Source organism: Microcaecilia unicolor, chromosome 2 (genome assembly GCF_901765095.1).
Source record: "Microcaecilia unicolor chromosome 2, aMicUni1.1, whole genome shotgun sequence".
Taxonomy (NCBI): Eukaryota; Metazoa; Chordata; class Amphibia; order Gymnophiona; family Siphonopidae; genus Microcaecilia; species Microcaecilia unicolor.
The window spans coordinates 477251399-477273139 of NC_044032.1; the positions used below are offsets into that span (position 1 = coordinate 477251399).

Consider the following 21741-nt stretch of genomic DNA (forward strand, 5'->3'; position numbering starts at 1 on the left):
CACCTCTAGGTATTTCAACGCAGTAAAGGTTACCACGAGGTCTCTGCTGCTTGACACCATGAGAAGACGAAGTGTAAGAAGGTAATGAAGGGGGGGGGGGGGAGGAGGGATATCTGGGTAATGAGCACAGAGAGGTTTAGCTGTTTTATTGTGGCTATAAAAACATAAAAAATGACGGGAAACCTGAACGTTATTTAAGCCGAAAAGCAGGTATATGGGAAAATGTAATACGAGCAGATGTGTTTATTAGGATACGTATTGGTTAAATGTTATTGTTGACACTGTATATTGGCTGAACTTGCTTAATAAAGATTCCTGTTAAAGAATTAAAAAAAAAAAAAGCTGTGGTCCCAGCACAGACCCCTGGGGAACCCCACTAACTACCCTTCTCCATTGAGAATACTGACCATTTAACCCTACTCTGTTTTCTATCTTTTAACCGGTTTTTAATCCACAATAGAACACTACCTCCTATCCCTTGACTCTCCAATTTCCTTTCATGAGTCTTTCATGAGGTACTTTGTCAAACGCCTTCTGAAAATCCAGATACACAATATCAACCGGCTCAGCTTTATCCACGTTTGTTCACACCTTCAAAGAAATGTAGTAGATTGGTGAGGCAAGATTTCCCTTCACTAAATCCATGTTGACTTTGTCTCATTAATCCATGCTTTTGAATATGTTCTATAATTTTGTTCTTAATAATAGTCTCTACCATTTTGCCCGGAACCAACGTCAGACTCACCGGTCTATAATTTCCGGATCTCCTCTGGAACCTTTTTAAAATATCGGCGTTACATTGGCCACCCTCCAATCTTCCGGTACCCATGCTCTATTTTAAGGATAAATTACAAATTATTTTATTTTTCTTACATTTGTACCCCGCGCTTTCCCCCTCATAGCAGGTTCAATGCGGCTTACATATTATATACAGGTACTTATTTGTACCTGGGGCAATGGAGGGTTAAGTGACTTGCCCACAGTCAAAAGGAGCTGCCTGTGCAAGCTCATTTTTCAGTTCTATCAGTACTCTGGGATGAATACCATCCAGTCCAGGAGATTTGCTACTCTTCAGTTTGTAGAACTGCCCCATTACATCCTCCAGGTTTACAGAGAATTCATTAAGTTTCTCCAACTTGTCAGCTTCAAATACCATTTCTTGCTCCGGTATCCCACCCAAATCTTCCTCGGTGAAGACAGAAGCAAACAATTCGTTTAATCTCTCCGTTACGACTTTGTCTTCCCTGATCACCCCTTTTACTCCTCGGTCATCTAGCGGTCCAACCGATTCTTTTGCTGGCTTTCTGCTTTTAATATACCTAAAAATTTTTTTACTATGTGTTTTTGCCTCCAACACAATCTTTTTTTCGAAGTCCCTCTTAGCCTTCCTTATGCATTTGACTCGACATTCCTTACGCTGTTTCTTATTATTTTCAGTCGGTTCCCTCTTCCATTTTCTGAAGGCTTTTCTTTTAGCTCTAATAGCTTCCTTCACCTCACTTTTTAACCACGCCGACTGTCGTTTGGTCTTTCCTCCTTTTTTAATACGCGGAATATATTTGGCCTGGGCTTCCAGGATGGTGTTTTTGAACAGCATCCACGCCTGATGTAAATTTTTGACCCTCCTCTAAGTGTTTTTTTAACCATTCTTCTCATTTTATCATAGTCTCTTTTTTTAAAGTTAAACGCTAACATATTTGATTTCCTATGTATACTTACTTCAAAGCTAATATCAAATGTCAAACTTGGGCAGCTGTGAGAAACTTCCAACCTCCTCATGTGGAAGGGGATAAAGCTTGTCCAACAGCTTTGACCCTTGGAGAACTACATTGGGAACCTCCCTTCTAACATCAAGAAAGTGAGAGCTTAGTGCTGGGGAAGAGCTTCATGAGACTCCTTGAATTTCTCCAAGATAGGATCTCCTTCCTCTGGCCCCAGATACACAGAAACCTATAAGGTCTCCATATAGTCTATGAGCCAAGGCAACTAACAAGCATATCACCGAGGATCTCTTTGCCCCCCAGAATGAGTGTTCCAGGCTCCAAGCCAACTTCCTGAACAGATATGGAAGTCTGGGAGCTCTTCCAAATCTTTCTGGACCTCCAAGGAAGTCAGGTGACCTTCCTCTGAGCTGAAATTCACTTCTTGTGCTTGGTCTCTGCAGGCCCTGCCCACATATGTCCTGCACCCCCAACCCCACTCCATGTATTGCTTAGGGGGAGCTGCCAATACTTGGTTCACATGAAAGGGAGCTGCCATCACCTGGTTCACATAGAAACATGACGGCAGATAAAGGAGAAATGACCCATCCAGTCTGCCCATCCTCTGTAACCCCCAATGCTTCCTGTTCCTAAGTGATCCCACATGCTTGTCCCATGCCTTTTTAAATTCTGGAACAGTCCTCGACTCCACCGGGAGGCCATTCCATGCCTCCACCACCCTTTCTGTGAAATAATACTTCCTTAGGCTACTCCTAAGCCTATTCCCTCTTAACTTTGTCATATGCCCCCTCATTCCAGAGCTCTCCTTCATTTGAAAAAGGCTCTCTTCCTGTACATAAATGCCCTTGAGATATTTAAACGTTTGTATCATGTCTCCTCTCTCGCTCCTCTCTTCCAGCATATACATGTTGAGGTTCATAAGCTTGTCCCTATAATTTTTGCATTCAAGACCGCTTACTAATTTCGAAGCTGCCCTCTGGACCGACTCCATCCTGTTTATATCTTTCTGTAGGTGCGGTCTCCAGTACTGCATGCAGTACTCCAAATGGGGCCTCCTTAGAGACTTATACAACGGTACTATCACCTCATTTTTCCTGCTGGTCATGCCTCTCTTTATGCACCCAAGCATCCTTCTGGCCGTCGCTTTTTCTACCTGTTAGAAAGCTTTAAGGTCATGAGACACAATCACCCCCAAGTCCCGCTCTTCCTTCGCACACAAGCACTTCACCCCCTATACTGTACCGTTCCCTTGGATTCTTGTGACCCAAGTGCATGACTCTGCATTTTTTGGGATTAAACCTTAGTTGCCAAATATCGGTCCATTCCTCTAGCTTTGCTAGGTCCTTCCTCATGTCATTCACACCCTCCAGGGTTGTCCACCCTGTTGCAGAATTTAGTATCATCCGCAAAGAAACAAATCTTACCAGACAGCCCCTCCGCAATATCGCTCACAAAGACGTTAAAAAGAGCCGGCCCTAGGACCAATCCCTGCGGTACTCCACTGACGGCATCCTTTTCTTCAGAGCAAGCTCCATTTACCACTACCCTCTGTCTCCTACCAGTCAACCAATTTTTAACCCAATCCGTTACTCTAGGTCCCATACCAAGAGCACTCAATTTATTTATCAGTCGCCTGTGTGGAACCGTGTCAAAGGCTTTGCTGAAATCCAAGTATACCACATCAAGCGCCCCTCCCACATCCAACTGTTTGGTCACCCAGTCAAAGAAGACAGTCAGATTCATCTGACATGACTTGCCACTAGTCAAGCCATGCTGCCTCGGGTCCCGCATTCCATGTAGTTCAAGAAAGCTCACAATCCTCCTCTTTAGAAGCTTTTCCATTAGCTTACTCACCACCGAGGTCAGACTGACAGGTCTGTAATTTCCTACCTCCTCCTTACTTCCACTTTTGTGCAGAAGAACCACATTCACCCTTCTCTAATCCGCCAGGACCACTCCAGTATCTAAGGAGACATTGAAGAGGTCTGTCAGCAGAGGCAACAGAACTTCTCCGAGTTCCTTAAGCATCCTCGGGTGTATCCCATCAGGCCCCATCACTCTGTCTACTTTTAGTTTGGCAAGCTCCTCACAAACTCAGTCCTCCGTAAACGGGTCTTGGTCTACCATACATCCATCACCTTTAGCCTTTGTTTTCTGCAGCCCTACCCCCGGTCTTTCGTTTGTGAACACACAGCTGAAATAATCGTTAAGCAGTTCAGCTTTATCCTTATCTTCCACATATTTTTCTCCCTCAGCTTTGAGCCTCACAATGCTATTATGGTCCTTCTTCTTGTCACTTACATGAAGGATCATTGCCTGCAGCCAACCTGGTCCCAGTGTCCCATCCCAGTCCCGGGCACCAGAACTTTTGGGAGGACTGGATTGCCAGCCTCCAACCCCCCTCCCCCTCCCAAAGGTTGAAGGGTGACTGCAACTGCTCTTGATCAGCTTTGGTGAACAGTGGTAAATGGTTGCCCTTCTCACTAAAGTGGTAGAGGCCATGAGAATCGTGGCAGGATCAGGAAAAACATCATTCAACTCTCAGGACTCCTCCACAGTTATTCCCAATGAGATCGCGAATAGCTCTCACTTGAGGGGCACTGGGAACCTATGGCCTTATCCAGCCACCAGCTCCCAAATTTAGTGCAAGCTCTACTTAGGAATACAGATCACCCCCAATACAGCAGATTTGTTTCAGGCTAACTTCCCCTTAAAGACAGATGAACTCTTTCAAGAACTAGATAGATGGGAAGGCCTCAACATATCTTGGAAAGGGCGTATCAATGCTATCAAGATGATGTTGCTCCCCAAATTGTTATACTTATTTCTAGCGTTACCTATACCGATTCCTACCTCCTTTTTTTCACAGCTAAATAGGAAAATGTTTAGATACATATGGAGGAAGCGGCCTCCACGTGTTCGTAGAGCCATGATGTATCAAACGCTTGACCGAGGGGGCATGGGATTACCCAATTTTTACCTGTACTACCAAGCAGCACAATTAAGAATATTGGCACAGTGGGCCCCAGGGGCAATAAAGAAATGGATGCACTGGGAGACAGCATGGATAGGCAGGTATGCGATAGAGGATATATTGTGGATACCAGGGGGAGAGCTGACACCTATAATACAAAGATTACCTATTAGTCTAAAACAACCTCTCCAAACATGGCTACAAATTAGAAGGCGTAGGTTCCCGGAAAGGAAATATTATCAAAGAACAGCGATAAGGTGGGCGGAGGGTTTCCCACTGGGGAGATCAGAAAAGATATTTGACACCTGGGCTAAAGCAGGCCTATACACACTAGAGCAAGTATGGTCAGAGGAAAATATGATTAGTTTTAGGGAACTTCAGGAAGAATATGGATTGACGGAGAGAGACCTTGTTTACTATTGCTGTTTGCGTAACTTTATTAGAAGACGAGCACAAGATGAGTTAGATTTAGAAGAAACAACCCTCGAACTAGAAATGCGCAGGGGAGGGGGCAGAGGTAGCATATCCCGGATATATCTTGCACTATTGGGTAGGACAGACCCTCAAGCCAACTATCATAAGAGGTGGGAGAGGGTGTTGCAATTTGCTCACCCTAGAACAACATGGATGAGCAGTTATAAATACTTACTCAAAGCATCCCCAGCACAATCTATCAATGAAAATGGGCATAAATTACTATACTGGTGGTATTATACTCCAGATAAATTGCAAAAGATATATCCGGGAACCTCGGGACAATGTTGGCGGGGATGTGGCCTTCAGGGCACATTCTACCATATTTGGTGGACATGTCCGAAAGTAGAATTGTTTTGGGAGGAAGTGGTGAAGTTGGTAAATACAGTGCTGCACCAATCATACCCAAAGAGGACAGAACACTGCCTCCTCCATTTCCGGCCCCGCTCATTCTCCAGTGGACAACACAGATTGGCTACTCAATATTTTGTAGTGGCTAAGATAGCTTTAGCTCGAGCCTGGAAACAAGCAAACACCTGCATTGCAAATGATAACTCATAAAGTAGACTTTCTATACCAGATGTCGAAACTGACCGCCAAGAGGAAAGGCACCATGAGAACTTTCACGAACATCTGGTCAGCATATGAACAATCTCAAGAGCGGGAATCAACACCACTGACTGAGGGAGGGAGGGAGGGAGCGGGACTATAGAATAGACATGGGTTGACGATATCTGATATTATCTTGTTATGTTTGTATATTGTTGTATTATCAATAAAATATTTACAAAAAAAAAAAAAAAATTTAGTGCAAGCTCCCAGCCATCCTTGCTCAGTTCCATCCATGTGCACGCTCCCAGTCATCCTTGCTGAGCTCCATCCATTTGATAGCTTTATCTGCCGAATGACTGTTTTCATCTTCTTTTTTCCCCCAATAAGCTTTATTCCCCTAACAAACAGGTAAATAATGCTAGACTGGGCAAAACTGCTTTTTGTTACTATTTTTTTAAACAAGTGCTGCATGAACCTGAAGGGGGTGACAGACCATACACCCCCCTCCCCAACTTGTCAGGCCCCACAAGGATCAGGTGATTCTCCAAGCTAAAGCCTGTGGGCTATGGCTTGTTGCTGTGGAGTGACTGAAAACTTCCACACTCCACTGGGATAAGATCTGTGGACCAAACCCCAGGAGTAAGTCCCTTAGGCTCAACCTCAGAGTGCAGGGCACAGCCTGTGTCAATGGGAGCTAGGCCTTAGAGCACTGGTTCCCAAACATGGTCCTGGAGGCACCCCTGCCAGCCATGTTTTCAGGATAACCCCAATGAATATTCATGAGGAAGATTTGAATGCAGTGGAGGCAGTGCATTCAAACAGCTCTCATGAATGAATGTTCATCGTGGATATCCTGAAAACCTGACTGGCTGGGGTGCCTCCAGGACCAGGTTTGGGAATCACTGCCTTAGAGCTACTGCACCAGCTTTACCATCTGCTGGAGGTAGAGAAATATTGGAGAATTCCAGAAAACACCAGACCTTATTCTGGTGATATCAATAGATAGTTCAGCATCTCTACCCCCACTGGCTGTTAAGAAAGGGACATAACCCAATAGTGTGAACTGGTCTAGCAGGGACTAGCAGGTATCAAAAATTACTTCAGACGGTTGCAAATAAAACTCATAGTGCCTTAGCGCAAATGATGGTCAGCTCCAATTGACCTGGAAGCCCAAAGAAACACGAGGAAACCCCTGAAACACTACTCCCAACTCTGTCCAATCAAAAAAATGGTACATAACTTTAGAAGATATGTTGTTTGATATAGCAAAGATAATTACCTGTAGCAGGTATTCTCTGAGGACAAAAGCCTTTATTCTCACAATTAGATAATGCTTTAAACAAGTGGAGTAGCCTAGTGGTTAGTGCAGTGGACTTTGATCCTGGGGAACTGGATTCAATTCCCACTGCAGCTCCCTGTGACTCAGGGCAAGTCACTTAATCCTCCATTGCCCAAGGTAGAAATAAGTACCTGCATATATTATGTAAACTGCTTTGAATGTAGTTGCAAAAACCACAGAAAGGTGGTATATCAAGTCCTATTTTCTTTCCCTTTAAAAGAGCTTCTGTGGAGCACAAGGCATGCTCCATTGTGCATGTGCGAGTGCCTTCCCACCTGCCATGAGAGCACGGATACCACAGTTAAATACTATAGCATAAAAGGAAAAAATAGGAGACAACTCCAAGGGGAGGTGGGAGGGTTTGTGAGAATATAAGGCCTGTTGTCCTCTGAGAATACCTGCTACAGGTAAATATCTTTACTTTTTCCGAGGACAAGCAGGCCATAATTCTCACAACTGGGGAATCCTTAGTATCCACTCTCACTGAATACAACAAATATTGGTCAACTGGGCCTCGCAAAGGGAGAACAGTACTAAGATTAACCTGGAACTATATATAAATTGAGTGAGATTGGAGCCTGGAACATAATAAAATGAGCCTAGGAAGTGGAATTGGATTCTAGACCCCAAACAGATTCTAAAACACTGTCTGCGCAAATCGACAGTCACGACGGGCAGTGGCGTACCAAGGGGGGGGGGGGGCAGTGGCATACCAAGGGGGGGGGCGGTGGGGGTGGTCCGGCCCGGGTGTCAGTGGGTGGGGGGGGGGGGGGGGGTGCTCCGTCGGCACTGCAGGCAGCCCGCGCCTCTTGCCTCCATCCTGCTGTGCCTTAAAGAAAAATCTGAAAAGCGGCATGGCAGGCATGCTTCGTGTCTGCCTTGCCTGCTTGTAAAAGAAAGCGCCGGCAAACCTCCTCGTCGACGTCACGACGTCGCGTTGGGTTTTCCCTCACTGGGGCGGGACCCAGTGAGGGAAGACCCGACGCAACATCGTGACGTCGACGAGGAGATTTGCCGCTTTCTTTTACAAGCAGGCAGGGCAGACACGAAGCATGCCTGCCATGCCGCTTTTCAGATTTTTCTTTAAGGCACAGCAGGATGGAGGCAGGAGACGAGAGCTGTCGTCTCTCCACGAAGGTGGCAGGTGGGTCGAGTTGGGGGGCTTAGATGGGAGAGGAGGACTGGGGAGGGGGTTTTCAAATGGGAGAAGGGGACTGGGGAGGGGGCCTCAGATTGGAGAAGGGGACTGGGGCGGGGAGGGGGGGGTCTCAGATGGGAGAGGAGGGTGGGGAGAAGGGGTGGGGGATCTCAGATGGGAGAAGGGGACTGGGGTGGGGAGGGGGATCTCAGATGGGAGGCGAGAAGGGGACGGGTGGGGAGAAGGGGGGGTGGGGAAGAGGCCATGCGAGAAAATGGGAGCCATGCCTGGGGCTGGTGGGAAAATGTGTCTGGGGTTGAAAAGGAGGGTAGGTGGGATAAGGGGGCTAATACTGGAACTGGGGGCTGAAAGGGGACAGGGAGAAGTGGCTGGGGCTGAAGCTCAGGACTGGTGAGAGAAAAGGGCTGGGGCTGAAATTGCGGACTGGTGGGATAGTGGGGCTGAAAAGGGGGGGCAAGTGGGATAAGAGGGCTGGAACTGGGGGCTGAAAAAAGGGGCAGAGAGAGAGAGAGGGGACAGACGATGGATGGATGGATGGATGGATGGGGGGAGAGGGGAGGGCAGACCCTGGATGGATGGAAGGGGGTGAGGGAGGACAGACCCTGGATGGATGGAAGGGGGTGAGGGAGGGCAGACCCTGGATGGATGGGGGGGGGAGAGGGAGGGCAGACAGTGAATGGAAAGGGCAGGGAGAGAGGGCAGACATTGGATGGCAGGGACAGCAGAGAGGGCAGACACTGGATGGCAGAGAAAGAACGAAGACGGATGCTGGATGGAAGGAAGACAGTGAAAAGAAGATGAGGAAAGCAGAAACCAGAGACAACAAACTGTAAATAAAATATATTTTTTTATTTTTTTTTGCTTTAGGATAAAGTAGCATTGTAGCTGTATTAATAAATGTTTATAATAGAACATGTAAATAAGGTAATCTTTTTATTGGACTAATTTTAATAAATTTTGACTAACTTTCGGAGAACAAAACCCTCTTCCTCAGGTCAGGTTAGGACACTAACACACTATACTGTATTGACCTGAGGAAGAAGGTTTTGGCCTATGACAGCTAAATGTATTAGTCCAATAAAATGGTATTTTATTTTCTATATTTGTTTTATTTCTATTTGTTAATTTGTAAAGTGGTGATTGGTATTTGTTAGTTTTTTTTTTTCAAATTTACATCTGCTGTCTTTATATTTTGCACAGTACTAGGGGACATTTTCTGTTTCTGTGGCGTTGCATTGTATGCAGAGTCTGGCATCTTGGGCAGTGTTGCCAGGTGGGCGGTTTTACTGCCCAATTGGGCGGTTTTCCGCGACCCGCCGCGGGAAATTTTTGCCCGCGGCGGGTCGCGGTTTTTTTGGCTTCTTTTTTTTCTTTTCCGCGGTTTTTCGGGCGGTTTTTTTCGGCCGCGGGGGGCGGGGTTAGTGACGTTTTGGGCGGGGCCGATGACGGGGGAGGCGGGGTTGATGACGGCGGGGGCGGGGTTGATGACGGCGGGGGCGGGGGTGTCAGGGGCGGGGTTTGAGTTTGGGCGGGTTTTGGGCTGTTTTTACACTGGATTGGGTGGGAAAAAAATTTTCCACCTGGCAACACTGATCTTGGGGGTTCAGTTTAATTTTTGTCTAAATAGAAAGTTTATGATTACTTATTCTATAGTGGATTAGGGTGTATCTGTGTTTGTGAAAAAGACATGGCTTTCAGTTGGCATTGACTGTGCAGGATCGACGATCTGTACTATTCTGTCTGGTTTCGTTTTACAATAGGTGAATTGATGTTCTAGTGCTCACTGTAGTGTTTAAGATGCTTTCCTTTTCCTTGTATGACTCATAGAAATGACTGCTTATGGTATGGTAGAATTGCTCTATAGGTCCTGAGTGTTTTGTATTCTCGGTATGCCTAGTACTGGATTTTGGAGGGGGTGTTAAAAAATGACCGGCCCAGGGTGTCAACTACCCTAGGTACGCCACTGACGACGGGGATGCTGCTGAAGGCAGTAATGAGATATGAATGTGTAGACTGAAGACCACATCGCAGCATTACAAATTTCTTCAATGGAGGCTAACCGCAAGTGGGCTACCGATGCAATCATCGCTCTGACATTGGGAGCCTTGACATTACCCTCCATGGTCAGCCCAGCCTGGGCATAAGTGAAAGAAATGCAATCTGCCAGCCAATTAGAGTGTCAAAATACAGTAACTTAGGCTTTGCTGTATTTAGCTTCAGTAGATTTAATGAGACCCATTTTTGAGTTTCCCTGATGGCAAACCCCATCCTGTTGGGATCAAAAGAAACAAAAAGTTGGGTGGACTGTCTGTGAGGCCTTTTAACGCTTCACATAATAGGCCAAATGCTCGCTTGCAGTCCAAGGTGTGCAATGCCAGGATTGATATGAGGTCGGGGAAAGAATGATAATTGACAGATTCCGATGGACCTCCGACACCACTTTCGGCAGGAATTTAGGATGCGTGCGGAGGACTACTCTGTTGTGATGAAACTTAATATTTAGGTGTATCCGCTACTAAGGCCTGAAGTTCACCGACTCTACCAGCTGAAGTAACAGCCATCAAGAAAATGAACTTCCAGGTCAAGTACTTCAGATGGCAGAAAGGACCTGGGTTTAAAACGAACCCTAGTAGCTCGAGCAACCGAATACCCTCCGCATGGACTCCCGAGCTCTGTCCTCAGACATGCTCCTTCACCAACCAATCGTCGAGATAATGGAACACATGGACTCTCAGTCTGCATAGCAACGCTGCAGCTACTGCTAGAATTTGGTGAATACCCTGGGAGTTGATGCAAGTCCAAGGGCAACATGCGGTACCAGAAGTGATGTGTTATCAGCCAAAATCAGAGATACTTCCGGTGGGCTGGAAGTATCGGGATATGTATAGAATGTTTATACGTTTGGGAAGTTTGCCAGGTGCCCTTGGCCTGGATTGGCTGCTGTCGTGGACAGGATGCTGGGCTCAATGGACCCCTGGTCTTTTCCCAGTGTGGCATTATCTATGTACTTATGTATGTGTGTATATGCATCCTTTAAGACCAGAGAGCATAGCCAATTATTTTCCTGAATCAAGGGGAGAAGGGTGCTCAGGAAAAACATCCCAAACGTTTTTGACCAGGAATTTGTTCAGAGCCCTTAGGCATAAGATGGGACACAGTTCCCTGTCTTTTTCTGCACAAAGAAGTACTTGGAATAGAATCCTCGCCCTTCATCCCCTAGTGGAACAGGCTCGACCGCATGGGCCTTCAGAAGGGCTGAGAGTTCCTCTGCAAGTACCTGCTTCATGCTGAGAGCTGAAGTAGCGAGCTCTCAGTGGGCAATTTGGTAGTTTTTGATGCCAATTTAGGGCATTTCCGAAAGACTATTTGGAGAACCCTCCGGTCGGAGGTTGTCAGGGGCCACCTTTCGTGAAAAACTTCAGCCTCCTCCCGACTGGCAAGTCGTCTGGGACAGACATTGACAGTGGTTATGATCTGCTGGAGCCAGTCAAAAGCTCATCCCTAGCTTCGACTGGGGAGCAGCAGGGGCCTTAGGTACACACTGTTGATGGGAACGAGCTCGCTAGGGCTGAGCCCGAGCAGGCCGGAGAGAGGAGGCGGCGAACCTACGCTTCACAGTAGGCACTCCTCAATTTGCCAAAAGACCTCCTAGATGAGAAGGCTGATGCAGAAGGTGCCCGCTGGGAGAGAGAAGAGATGGTATCAGTATGTTTTTTGATTTGGTCAGCGACCTCCTCAACCTTCTCTTCAAAACGGTTATTCCCCCCCCCCCCCCCAGCATGAGGCATCCACTAACCACTGCTAAACCACTGGCTCCAACTCAGAAACACAGACATAAGAGTCTGTGTGTTGCTGTACATTGGGCAGAGATCCTGGATGCCACATCAAAAGTGTCATATGCACCCCTGGCCAAGAACTTACAATATGCCTTCTCCTTTTTGGCCAACTGGCGCAGCAACTCGGCCTGCTCTGGTGGGAGACACCAGCCAAGTCCAGCATCTTGCGCACTGAGTCCTGAAAGTAGATGCTCATGAAGACCTGGTATGACTGAATGCGTGACACAAGCATAGAGGTTTGAAACATCTTCCTCCCAAAAGAGTCCAAGGTCCTAACTTCTCTGCCTGGAGGCGTTGAAGCACAGTCTCTAGAATTCCTGGCTCTTTTGAGGGCGGATCCCACCACCATGGAATGATGAGACAACTAGGGCTTATCAAAAACAAGTATGTTGTGGATCCAGTACATAGTATCAATCTTCTTAGGCAATATTGGGACAGACAGAGGGGACTCCCAATTCCGGTCGAGAATCTCCTGCAGTACCTCATGGAGAGGGCCAGTCACAGCCTAAAAACGGCCGAAAAAATACAGGAAACCTATAAGCGGGAAAAAGACTAAAAACAATAAAGGAAGAGGGAACCCGAACACGGGCACACCAAAAACAGTGACAAAAAGATGCCAAAGGGCACTCAGGAAGTTCCTCAGACCGAGCAGTGTGTAAAGCGGGACAAAAAGTCGACCGCCCTTCATCGAGATAGAAAAACAACTGCAGTAAACACACTCTCGTGGCGGACGGGAAGGCACTCAAGAATGTGCAGTGGAGGGTGCCTTGCGCTCCACAGAAGCTCTTTTAAAGCTTATTAAAAGCTCCAGACCAGGCAACATGGGATCTCATTACCCAATTGAGAGAATTATTGCCTACTTGTCCTCGGAGAAACATACATTTCCTTCCAAACAGCAGAAATCACAATTCTATTACATTATAAGAAAAGCAAATTACATTGGTTCTTTTCTCCAATACAGCAAGGGCTCTAGATGTCCAAACTTGCTGATTTCTTTATGACTCCCCAAGATCCATTTTAAGACTTGACAGAATTCTGCATTTCTCTGCTTGCTGCTTTTACATATCATCTCAACTATCTCACATAGCAACTGAAAGTCCTGAATTTGATATCACTTGCAGTTAAAAGGAGCCCATATCAAGTCTATAAACTCCTTGAACTGTGACCTTTAAGAATTCAAATGCTCTAAAAAAGAACATTTGATAATAAACCTGAGTGGCAATCTTGATTCCCAATCATAACCCTTCAATTATTAAAATGAAGAACATACCTTGGTCCCAGTGGAATTGAGCAGATTGCGCAGGAAGCCTGTGCTATTGTTGCTCACAGGGGTTAGGATTGCACTGTTAAAGGTCTGCAGTGCAGCGGCAGGTTTGGTAAAACTGACCAAGGATGGAAGGGACTTGTTTTCAGATTGCAATGGTGATGTGAGCACTTTTTCTGTATGGGATAGAAATAAGTATTACCAAGATGTCAAGAAGAAAATAAAATAAAGAATACCCCTCATCTTAAAAAGGGGCAATGTGGCAGGCAATGTGGCACACTAAAGTTAATAAAATCAAGAAAATGTATCTGACATTTGAAGGTGACTAAAAAGACTTAAGACACTTGTTTTATCCCTAGAGTAGAAAACTCACATTTCACCAAGTATGGAAATCAATTTATTGTATTTATATTGATAGGAGGAAAAGGCCTCAGTTATCGCTGAAGATGCTCATTTCTTGATTCTAGAAGTGGATCTATTTCCAGTCATATATGCATCCACGTATCTTCTTTCTCTCATCGGCCAAACCCCCCCTTTTTTTAGGTTCACTACTGTCCAAATTTCATTTATTTAATAAAATCTTTTTCTTTTTATTATTTTTTTAACTCTTTATTTATAGCTTTTAACAAACATAATTGATTTTTATGTCAATACACAAAAAGAAAAAGTAATTCATATGTAATATTACATCTAATGTCGAAATTTTCTTCTATCGTCCACAATGTTACACTGAATAATGATCCAAGATAAGGAAATAAAATTATCCTACTTATTATAAGCGGTTACATCACAAAATAACTAAAGAAGCGTCGTTCCAAGTGGTTAACTCTAGCCTGCTATACAGTGGTACATATGGGATTAGACTTGTACACTAACCTGTTCTTTGCTAATTAGAAATTCTTCTAACTGCTTTGGGTCAAAGAACTGATATTGTTTTGACTGAAATTTAACTCTACAAACACAGGGAAACCGCAGAAGGAAATCCGCTCCCACTGCTACTGTTCTAGCCCGCAGCAGTAGGAACCTCTTACGCCTCCCTCTGCGTTTCCCTGGAAAGATCTGGAAAGACCCTTATCTTTGAACCCATAAACTCAGAATCTAAATGCCTTAGAGATAGTTTGAGTACTGCATCTCTATCCATTTCTAACGCAAACATTGCAAGCAGTGTAGTTCTCTGTGTAATTACTTCAAGAGATGTTTCCAGGAATGTAGTTAAATTCATTGCCCCCTGTAAAGGTACATTTTCAGATGATTTAACATCTAATTGAAGGTAAAATGCTCTAGTTATGGGCGGCAAAGATGTCTCCTGCATTCCTAGTATCTCTACTAAATATTTTTTAAGCATTTGGACTGGCGAAATTAAAGGTGATCTAGGAAAATTTGAAAAACAAAGAGACAGTCTTTTGGCTTGATTTTCCAGATATTCCAAACGCCTGAAGGAAAAATTTCTCTCCTTAATTGAAGCCTGTTCGAAAAGTTCCAATTTTTCAATTTTTTCAGTTTTTTTTACTTCGGAGGTTTGAGAAAGATTAATTTGTAGTTGGTTCAATGCAGTCTCTGATAGTGCTTTAATTGTCTCTGTATTCTGAGAAATTAAAGATTGTAAAGCATTCCGAGTGGTAAAAGTCAAATCCCAGAGTGACTCTAAGGTCACTACGGCAGGTTTTGCTATGTCTCCCAATAAAACAACCGGTTGGGGGGCATTTACAGCCTATTCCAAAATACTCACAGTTTTAGGCAAAACTGGTTGAATAAAAATTATTTCTGAGTCTCTTTGGCTGTCTGCTCCATCTCTTCTCTCCCTCAGGCTCCCTCCGCGATCACTCTGTTCACCATTTCAGTCCGAGGCATCAGGGCTCAGCAGGAGGTTTTCCCTTCCGGGTTGAGGGGGCGCCGCACATTCAACGGAGCTCAGGGAAGCCCCGTCTCCACTGCTGTTCAGCAACGAAGCGCTGACTCGAGCAGAGGGAGTAAAAGCCAACATGGAAACAGGCAGTGCACCAAAGCTGTCCAACGTCGTCTGTTTGAGCTGAGGAGCTCCATTCGGGACAAGGGGAGCGCCCCGAACTTTTCCTCGCCTTTTTCCAATCACACGGAGGGGGTAAGGTGCTCGTTCCAGCGGTATTCGGACTGCCTTAGGAGCGTGTCTGTTGACGCTTCCTATACCGTCGCCATCTTGGACCCGCTTCTCTTCTTTTTATTATTTGAAATTTTCTTAAAATGTTATTCATATATATACTGAGATTCCACACAATTAATTGCATAACTCCCTTAAATATAATGCATGATGAGACTTCAAACTATAAATTCTTACACATGGGAAGAAAAGAAGCATATGAGCCCTGTGATCCTGGGGAACACTGTTACAGACTTACCTTGCCAGTATGCCCCTAATTGTTCTCCATGCCCTCATGGAGACAGCATGTGGGGGCAGGTCCCACAAAGCCAGCATATAAAAAAGCATAGTGGGACATCCTCTGAAGAAGCTAAGGGTGAGACGGGTCCTCCTCAGTATCACCATTGCAAAGTTAAGTGCTTCTTTTCTTCCAGCATGTGTAAGAATTTATAGTTTAGTGAAGTACCATCATGTATTATATTTAAGGGAAGTTATGTAAATGATTGCGTGGAATCTATATCTGCATAGGCAGAAGTACATCAGAGGGAAGGCTGTGCGGCTGGTTTGAGCAGTATGTATCAGTCGCTACGCACCGCAGGCAAAGATCTGCCATTTATATCTATATCTCTGCCCACATTCTAGTGTCTAACTTCTTTAGACACTGCTTCCAAATTTCCCCAGTCATCCATGAATTTGCGTTAGCCTTGTATGACACAGGAAGTCGCTTAACTTTCTTGAAGCAACGGGGCTGTTTGCTCTTTCCAATGATGAGGGGTTCCAACTTCTCACTCCTATCCATATTGCAGCAAAGGAGGATTGTCAGTCCTCAGTCGGTCCTTCGATGTTTTACCTCCAGTAGTTTCGGCATGTTTGAATGCAAGTGTTCCATCAGGAATCGCTCGCCAGTAGAGACCATTTTTGTCAGCATTGAAAATGTCACGAGGTGCAAACTCGTTCAAGATGGTAGGAAGAACTGAAACAACCCAATTTTCAGCACCAAAGTCATCAGCGTCTTGTTTCTCACCATGCTGTTTCTTGAATTTTATGCTGTTCCTCTCCATCTTTCCAACCATCCAACAGTGGCTTTGAATTCAGTCAGTCCAAGACTTTCTGCTACTGGTTAGCTTTCTCCATAAGCAGTGGACCACTGACAGGAAACTGTCTGCTCCTGACTTGAGAAAACCACCGAAGAAGAGCATCTTCTACCTCCTCAGCTTTTCCCGCCCGTTTTCGTTTCCGTTGTGGATATGTATTGTTTTGCCAGTCTTCCAGAAGCTGGTCTTTCTGCTTCAAGATACGTGAAATTTGACTGGGATTGACATCATATTCTTTGACAATACATGCTCGACTTTGTTTGTTTTCTAACTTTTTAAGAACTTCTATTCGTTCAGCCAGTGTTAAAGTCTTACAATTCCGCCACGACGACGACCTCAGTGTACACCCTAACAACATTCTTTCGCTTATTCTGCCTGTGGTAGTTAAAGAGGGAGTAAATTTGAAATCTCATTGGCTGTCACATGCCAATCGGCTTCCATATTCCATGCGCATGCACTTATGCGGAGTCTTTCCTACAGAGAAGCTATCTTGAACCATGCATATAAGAAAATCTTACACTTATCAGTGGTGCGCTAAAACGAAGTTTGTCCCCATAGAAATTGATGGTGCCAAAAACGGGACCGAAGTACGGCATGCAGTTAAACAGAGCATGCTCTTATCCGACGTGCACTTAAATTGAGTGCACTGTATATAACATTTTAAGAAAATTTCAAATAAAAAGAGAATTTAATTAAATAATTGAAATTTAGACAATAGTGGACATTAAAAAAAAGGGGGGGGGGGGGGTTGGTCAATGATAGAAAGAAGATAACTGGATGCATATATGATGGAAATTGAGCCACTTCCAGCATCGAGAAATAGGCATCTTCAGCAATAACTGAGGCTTTTTTCTCCCATGAATGTAAATACAATAAATTGATTTACTTGGTGAAATATGAATTTTCTACTGTGGGGGAATTGAGTATTTATTACATTTGGTGTGGAAATGTATCTCCAGTTTGTGGTTGTATGTTTATGCCTAGAAGACAATTCTCATACCTTTTTACAAAAAGTAGTTGGATACTTACTTCTTAATTGTTTTAAGATCCCATATGAAATTTTGAAAATTAAAAAAACTGCTTCACCAAATCTATCTTGTCACAAAGGAAAATAAACTGATACATAATAAGATGTTCATTGATACACCATCCAGGTTTATTAGTCATTTGATATCCCACCTATCAGCTTAGCCTTCTGAGCAGCTTATGAGAAAAATAAATTAAGTAAACATGGTAGAGGAACATTCTACATCAAAATAAATTTTTCAACCAGACTAAGACAATCTATGTACTGATCATTTTTTTGGGGTCCAATAGGACCATCTACTGATAAATGATGAAATTTAACCTTATCTGTTAGTTTCCTCTCCTTAAGTCCTGATAGATCAATCCAAACCAGTGCAGTCTACTATGTAAAATATACCTCCTATGCAAGGTGAAACTAGAATTATTATTTTAAAGGAAAAGACAAAGGACTTTCTAGTAACCCCCCCCCCACCTAATTCTTCACAATAACAAAACTTTCTCAGTAATCTGCTACCCCGCAATATTCAACGCCTAAAGAGAAAAACAGTTTCATTAATTCACACCTTTCCTCATCTAAGAATATAAAATGTATACCTTTATTTTCCTTGTTTACATTTCCACTTGTCACATCTGCCAGCCAACTTAAAGAACAGGTGCTTCCTGAGGAGACAGGTTTATTTCCAACCACTGGTTTTGCGGAAGAACAGCTGGAAGTGACTGAATCTTGCAAAGAAAATTTGGCAGGCTGTAGAGTTATTGCTGAGGTAGGCTTCTCTCCAGATACTATACCCTTTATAAAAAGAGAGAAACAGATCACATTCAGGGAGGCAAGTGGCAAAACACTAGTTGCAAAGATCATCCAAGGCAGTAACTTACACCAGTTGAAATTCTTACTTTTGTTTCTGTATGCACAGAAATATTATTAATGAAAAACGTTCACCATAAGAAAGTCAAAAGGAAAGCAATTATTCTATGATTGACCTTGCTGAGGATCTCCTCCCCCCCCCCCCCCCAAACTGCCCACAGGAATGAATCACAGATAATACTCAATGGGACTGCCTTCTCGCTTAAGAGGAACTGGATTTTCACTTAAGATTCTTTCTATATTTATTTTCCCTGGTGTCGTGAATCAACATGTATACCCTGGCGGACAGGAGAAACAAGGGTAATATGGGGGGAAGACTCAAGAAAAATGTCAGGAAGTATTTTTTCACGGAGAGAGTGGTGGATACTTGGAATGCCCTCCCGCGAGAGGTGGTGGAGATGAAAACGGTAATGGAATTAAAAAAATGTGTGGGATAAACATAAAGGAATCATGTTCATAAGGAATAGATCCCCAGAAGCTTAGCAGAGATTGGGTGGCAGCACCGGTGGCTGGGAGGCAGGGCAGACTTCTACGGTCTGTGCCCTGAAAATGGCAGATACAAATCAAGGTCAGGTATACATATGAAGGGTTTATCTTGTTGGGCAGACTGGATGGACCGTACAGGTCTTTCTCTGCTGTCATCTACTACATTACTATGTAACAGATTATTCTGAACTTATCACTGTAATACAGTAAATGATGGCAGATAAAGACCTGCACAGTCCATCCAGTCTAACAAGGCAGTCAGAGCCTTGCCCACCACTCTGTGCAGGCTCCAGCTATCCATGTTTAAACACTGGTTGTCAAGTCTCCACCTTGCCAACCACATAGGCACCCAAACATGATAGAGTTTTGGATATAACAATATATCATCACCAAGTATTGCTGACAGTATTCAACTTACCAGTCAAAATGTCGTCCCCTCCTCACTGAGCTGAACAGAACTCTCACTCGCAGCACGTGACAAAGTAACTTATAACACTGTAATTGGTGAAGCTTCATTTGTCTTTTGTCATTTGCAGGTCACAGACCGTAGAAGTCTGTCCAGCATCAGTCTTAGTTCCCATTATTCTTGTCTAATGTAACATCTCAACAGCCATACTGTGTTTCCATCCTTTCTACTTAGATATATACCCCTATATCTATTCCATGCATTTTTGAATTAGCAGACAGACAAATCTCTTCCACAGATGTAGGGGCAGAACAACTAGAGAACATGAATGGAGGTTGCAGGGAGGTAGACTTAGGAATAATGTCAGGAAATACTTACTCACAGAGAGGGTAGTGGATGCCTAGAACGCCCTTCAAGGAGAAGTGAGAGTCAAAAATGTCCTATATGCTTTACGACAAACACCACAGACCATTTTAGTAACAACCCTCTTGTCCAACTCCATCATGTTTTTATCTTTTTGAAGCTCAGCCTCAAGAATTATGCACAGTAGTACTCTAAATGAGATCTCAGAGTCTTATACAAAGGCATTAATACCACATTTTACCTGCTAGCCACTCCTTTCCCTAGGCATCCAAGCATCATTCTTGCTCTTGCTGTTATCTTTTCTACTTGTTCGGCCATCTTAAAATCATTATATACAATCACTCCCAAGACCTACACTTCTTTCATTCAGAGAAGTACTTTACCCCTTTGGGTTTTTGCAGCCCAAATGTGCCAGAAATGACTTAGAGGCCACTTACCCCCTATACAGGCCACTAAAAAGTAAAAACAGATGATCTGATTTGCGAAAAGAACTAGTGACATCCAGATAAGACGAGCATCCAGAGAATATCCAGTTTATGCAGAGATACCTAGTCCTCCTATGGAACACTTCTGCAAAGAAGGAAGAGAAACCACCTGATTCAAATGAAACAGATTTCTTCTTTTCTGTCAAAAATATTACCATACATAATCAAGTCTGGCTAAAAAGACAGTGATCACTTCAGGAAAGTGCCTATAGCTACAATAGCAACAAGAAAAAAACTAAATAGGTCTTTCAAGGAAGTCTAGTGGAGAGTCTTAAAAGGATGCTTAGCCCACTGAATAATGGCAATTCTGAGGGTAGGACAAATTTGCATGACCATTCGCAAAAAGCAAACTACTTCTGGTTGGGTGGCAAAACAGTATCTACCAATTTTCCCCCTGTAACAAAAGTCATCACCTGTATCTTAAGTGAATTGAGGCAAACCTTCCTCTAGCTTCACATCTACTTTATTAAGCTACTAGTAAATAAGGCCCGTTTCTGACAGAAATGAAACGGGCACTAGCAAGGTTTTCCTGGGAGAGAGTTTGTGTGAGAGTGACTGTGAGAGAGAGAGAAAGTGAATGTGCGAGTGTGTTTGTGTGTGACAGAGAGAGAGTGATTCTGGGTGCGAGTGTGTCTGTGACAGAGAGAGAGAGAGTGTGTGTGTGTGTGTGAGAATGAGTGTGTTTGAATGAGTGTGTGCGAGTGCGTATGTGAGACAAAGTGAGTGTGAGAGAGTGTGTTTTACACAGATACACTGTGTGTGTGAGAGTGTGTGTGTGAGAGAGAGAGTATGTGTGAGACAGAGAGAGTGTGAGAGACCGAGAGTGACTGTGTGGCACATAGAGAGTGAATGTGATACAGTGTGAGACATAGTGTGAGAGACTGTGTGAGAGTGAGAGAGAGAAAAAGACACTAACTGTGAGTGTGTATGAGAGAATGTGTGTGTCACAGATATACCTCCCCCCTCCCTCTGTGGTCTGAGGACCCCCTCCCTCCTGGTCTGAGGATCCCCTCCCCTCTGGTCTCAGGATCCCCCGCCTGTCCCCCCCCCGCGTGGTTTGCAGGACCGCGCAAGTGTGCTTCTGTGACAGAGAGTGAGACTGGGTGCGAGTGTCTGTGAGAGAGAGAGAGAGTGTGCGATTGTCCTCTGTTCCCCCCTCCAGCCACCCAGCAATTCTTCTCTGTGCCCTGGCCCCCCCACCAGTCACCCAGCGATTCTCCTGTCTCCCCTGCCCCCCTCCAGCCACCCAGCAATTTGCCTCTATCCCCTGCCCCCCCCCCCGAGCCATCCAGTGATTCTCCTGTGTCCCCTACCTCCCCCTCCAGCCAGCCATCGATTCTCCTCTCTCCCCTGCCCCCCCTCTAGCCACCCAGCGATTGTCCTGTATCTCCTGCCCCCATTATTGAAAGCCCTGGCTGTCTCGAGTTCGTTCCCTAGTTAGTCCTGCCTCGACGTTAGACGCGAGGGCGCAGGAGAGAAAGACATGACACCGTTACGAACCCTTCAGTGAAGCCACAGAGTCAGTTTCAGAATGTTGGAGGTGCGTTTTACTATAGTAGATGTGTGGATTCTCAGCATAGC

General features: G+C 44.6%; 1 protein-coding gene across 1 annotated transcript in view; it reads right to left on the reverse strand.

Annotated features, from left to right (window-relative positions):
- The window catches only part of KDM3A (lysine demethylase 3A), a 334933-nt gene that overhangs the window by 44475 nt on the left and 268717 nt on the right, over window positions 1-21741 (reverse strand). Inside the window, 2 exon segments of the mRNA XM_030191048.1 lie at window positions 13326-13495; window positions 18150-18345. Of these exon segments, the coding sequence (XP_030046908.1) occupies window positions 13326-13495; window positions 18150-18345 (366 nt within the window).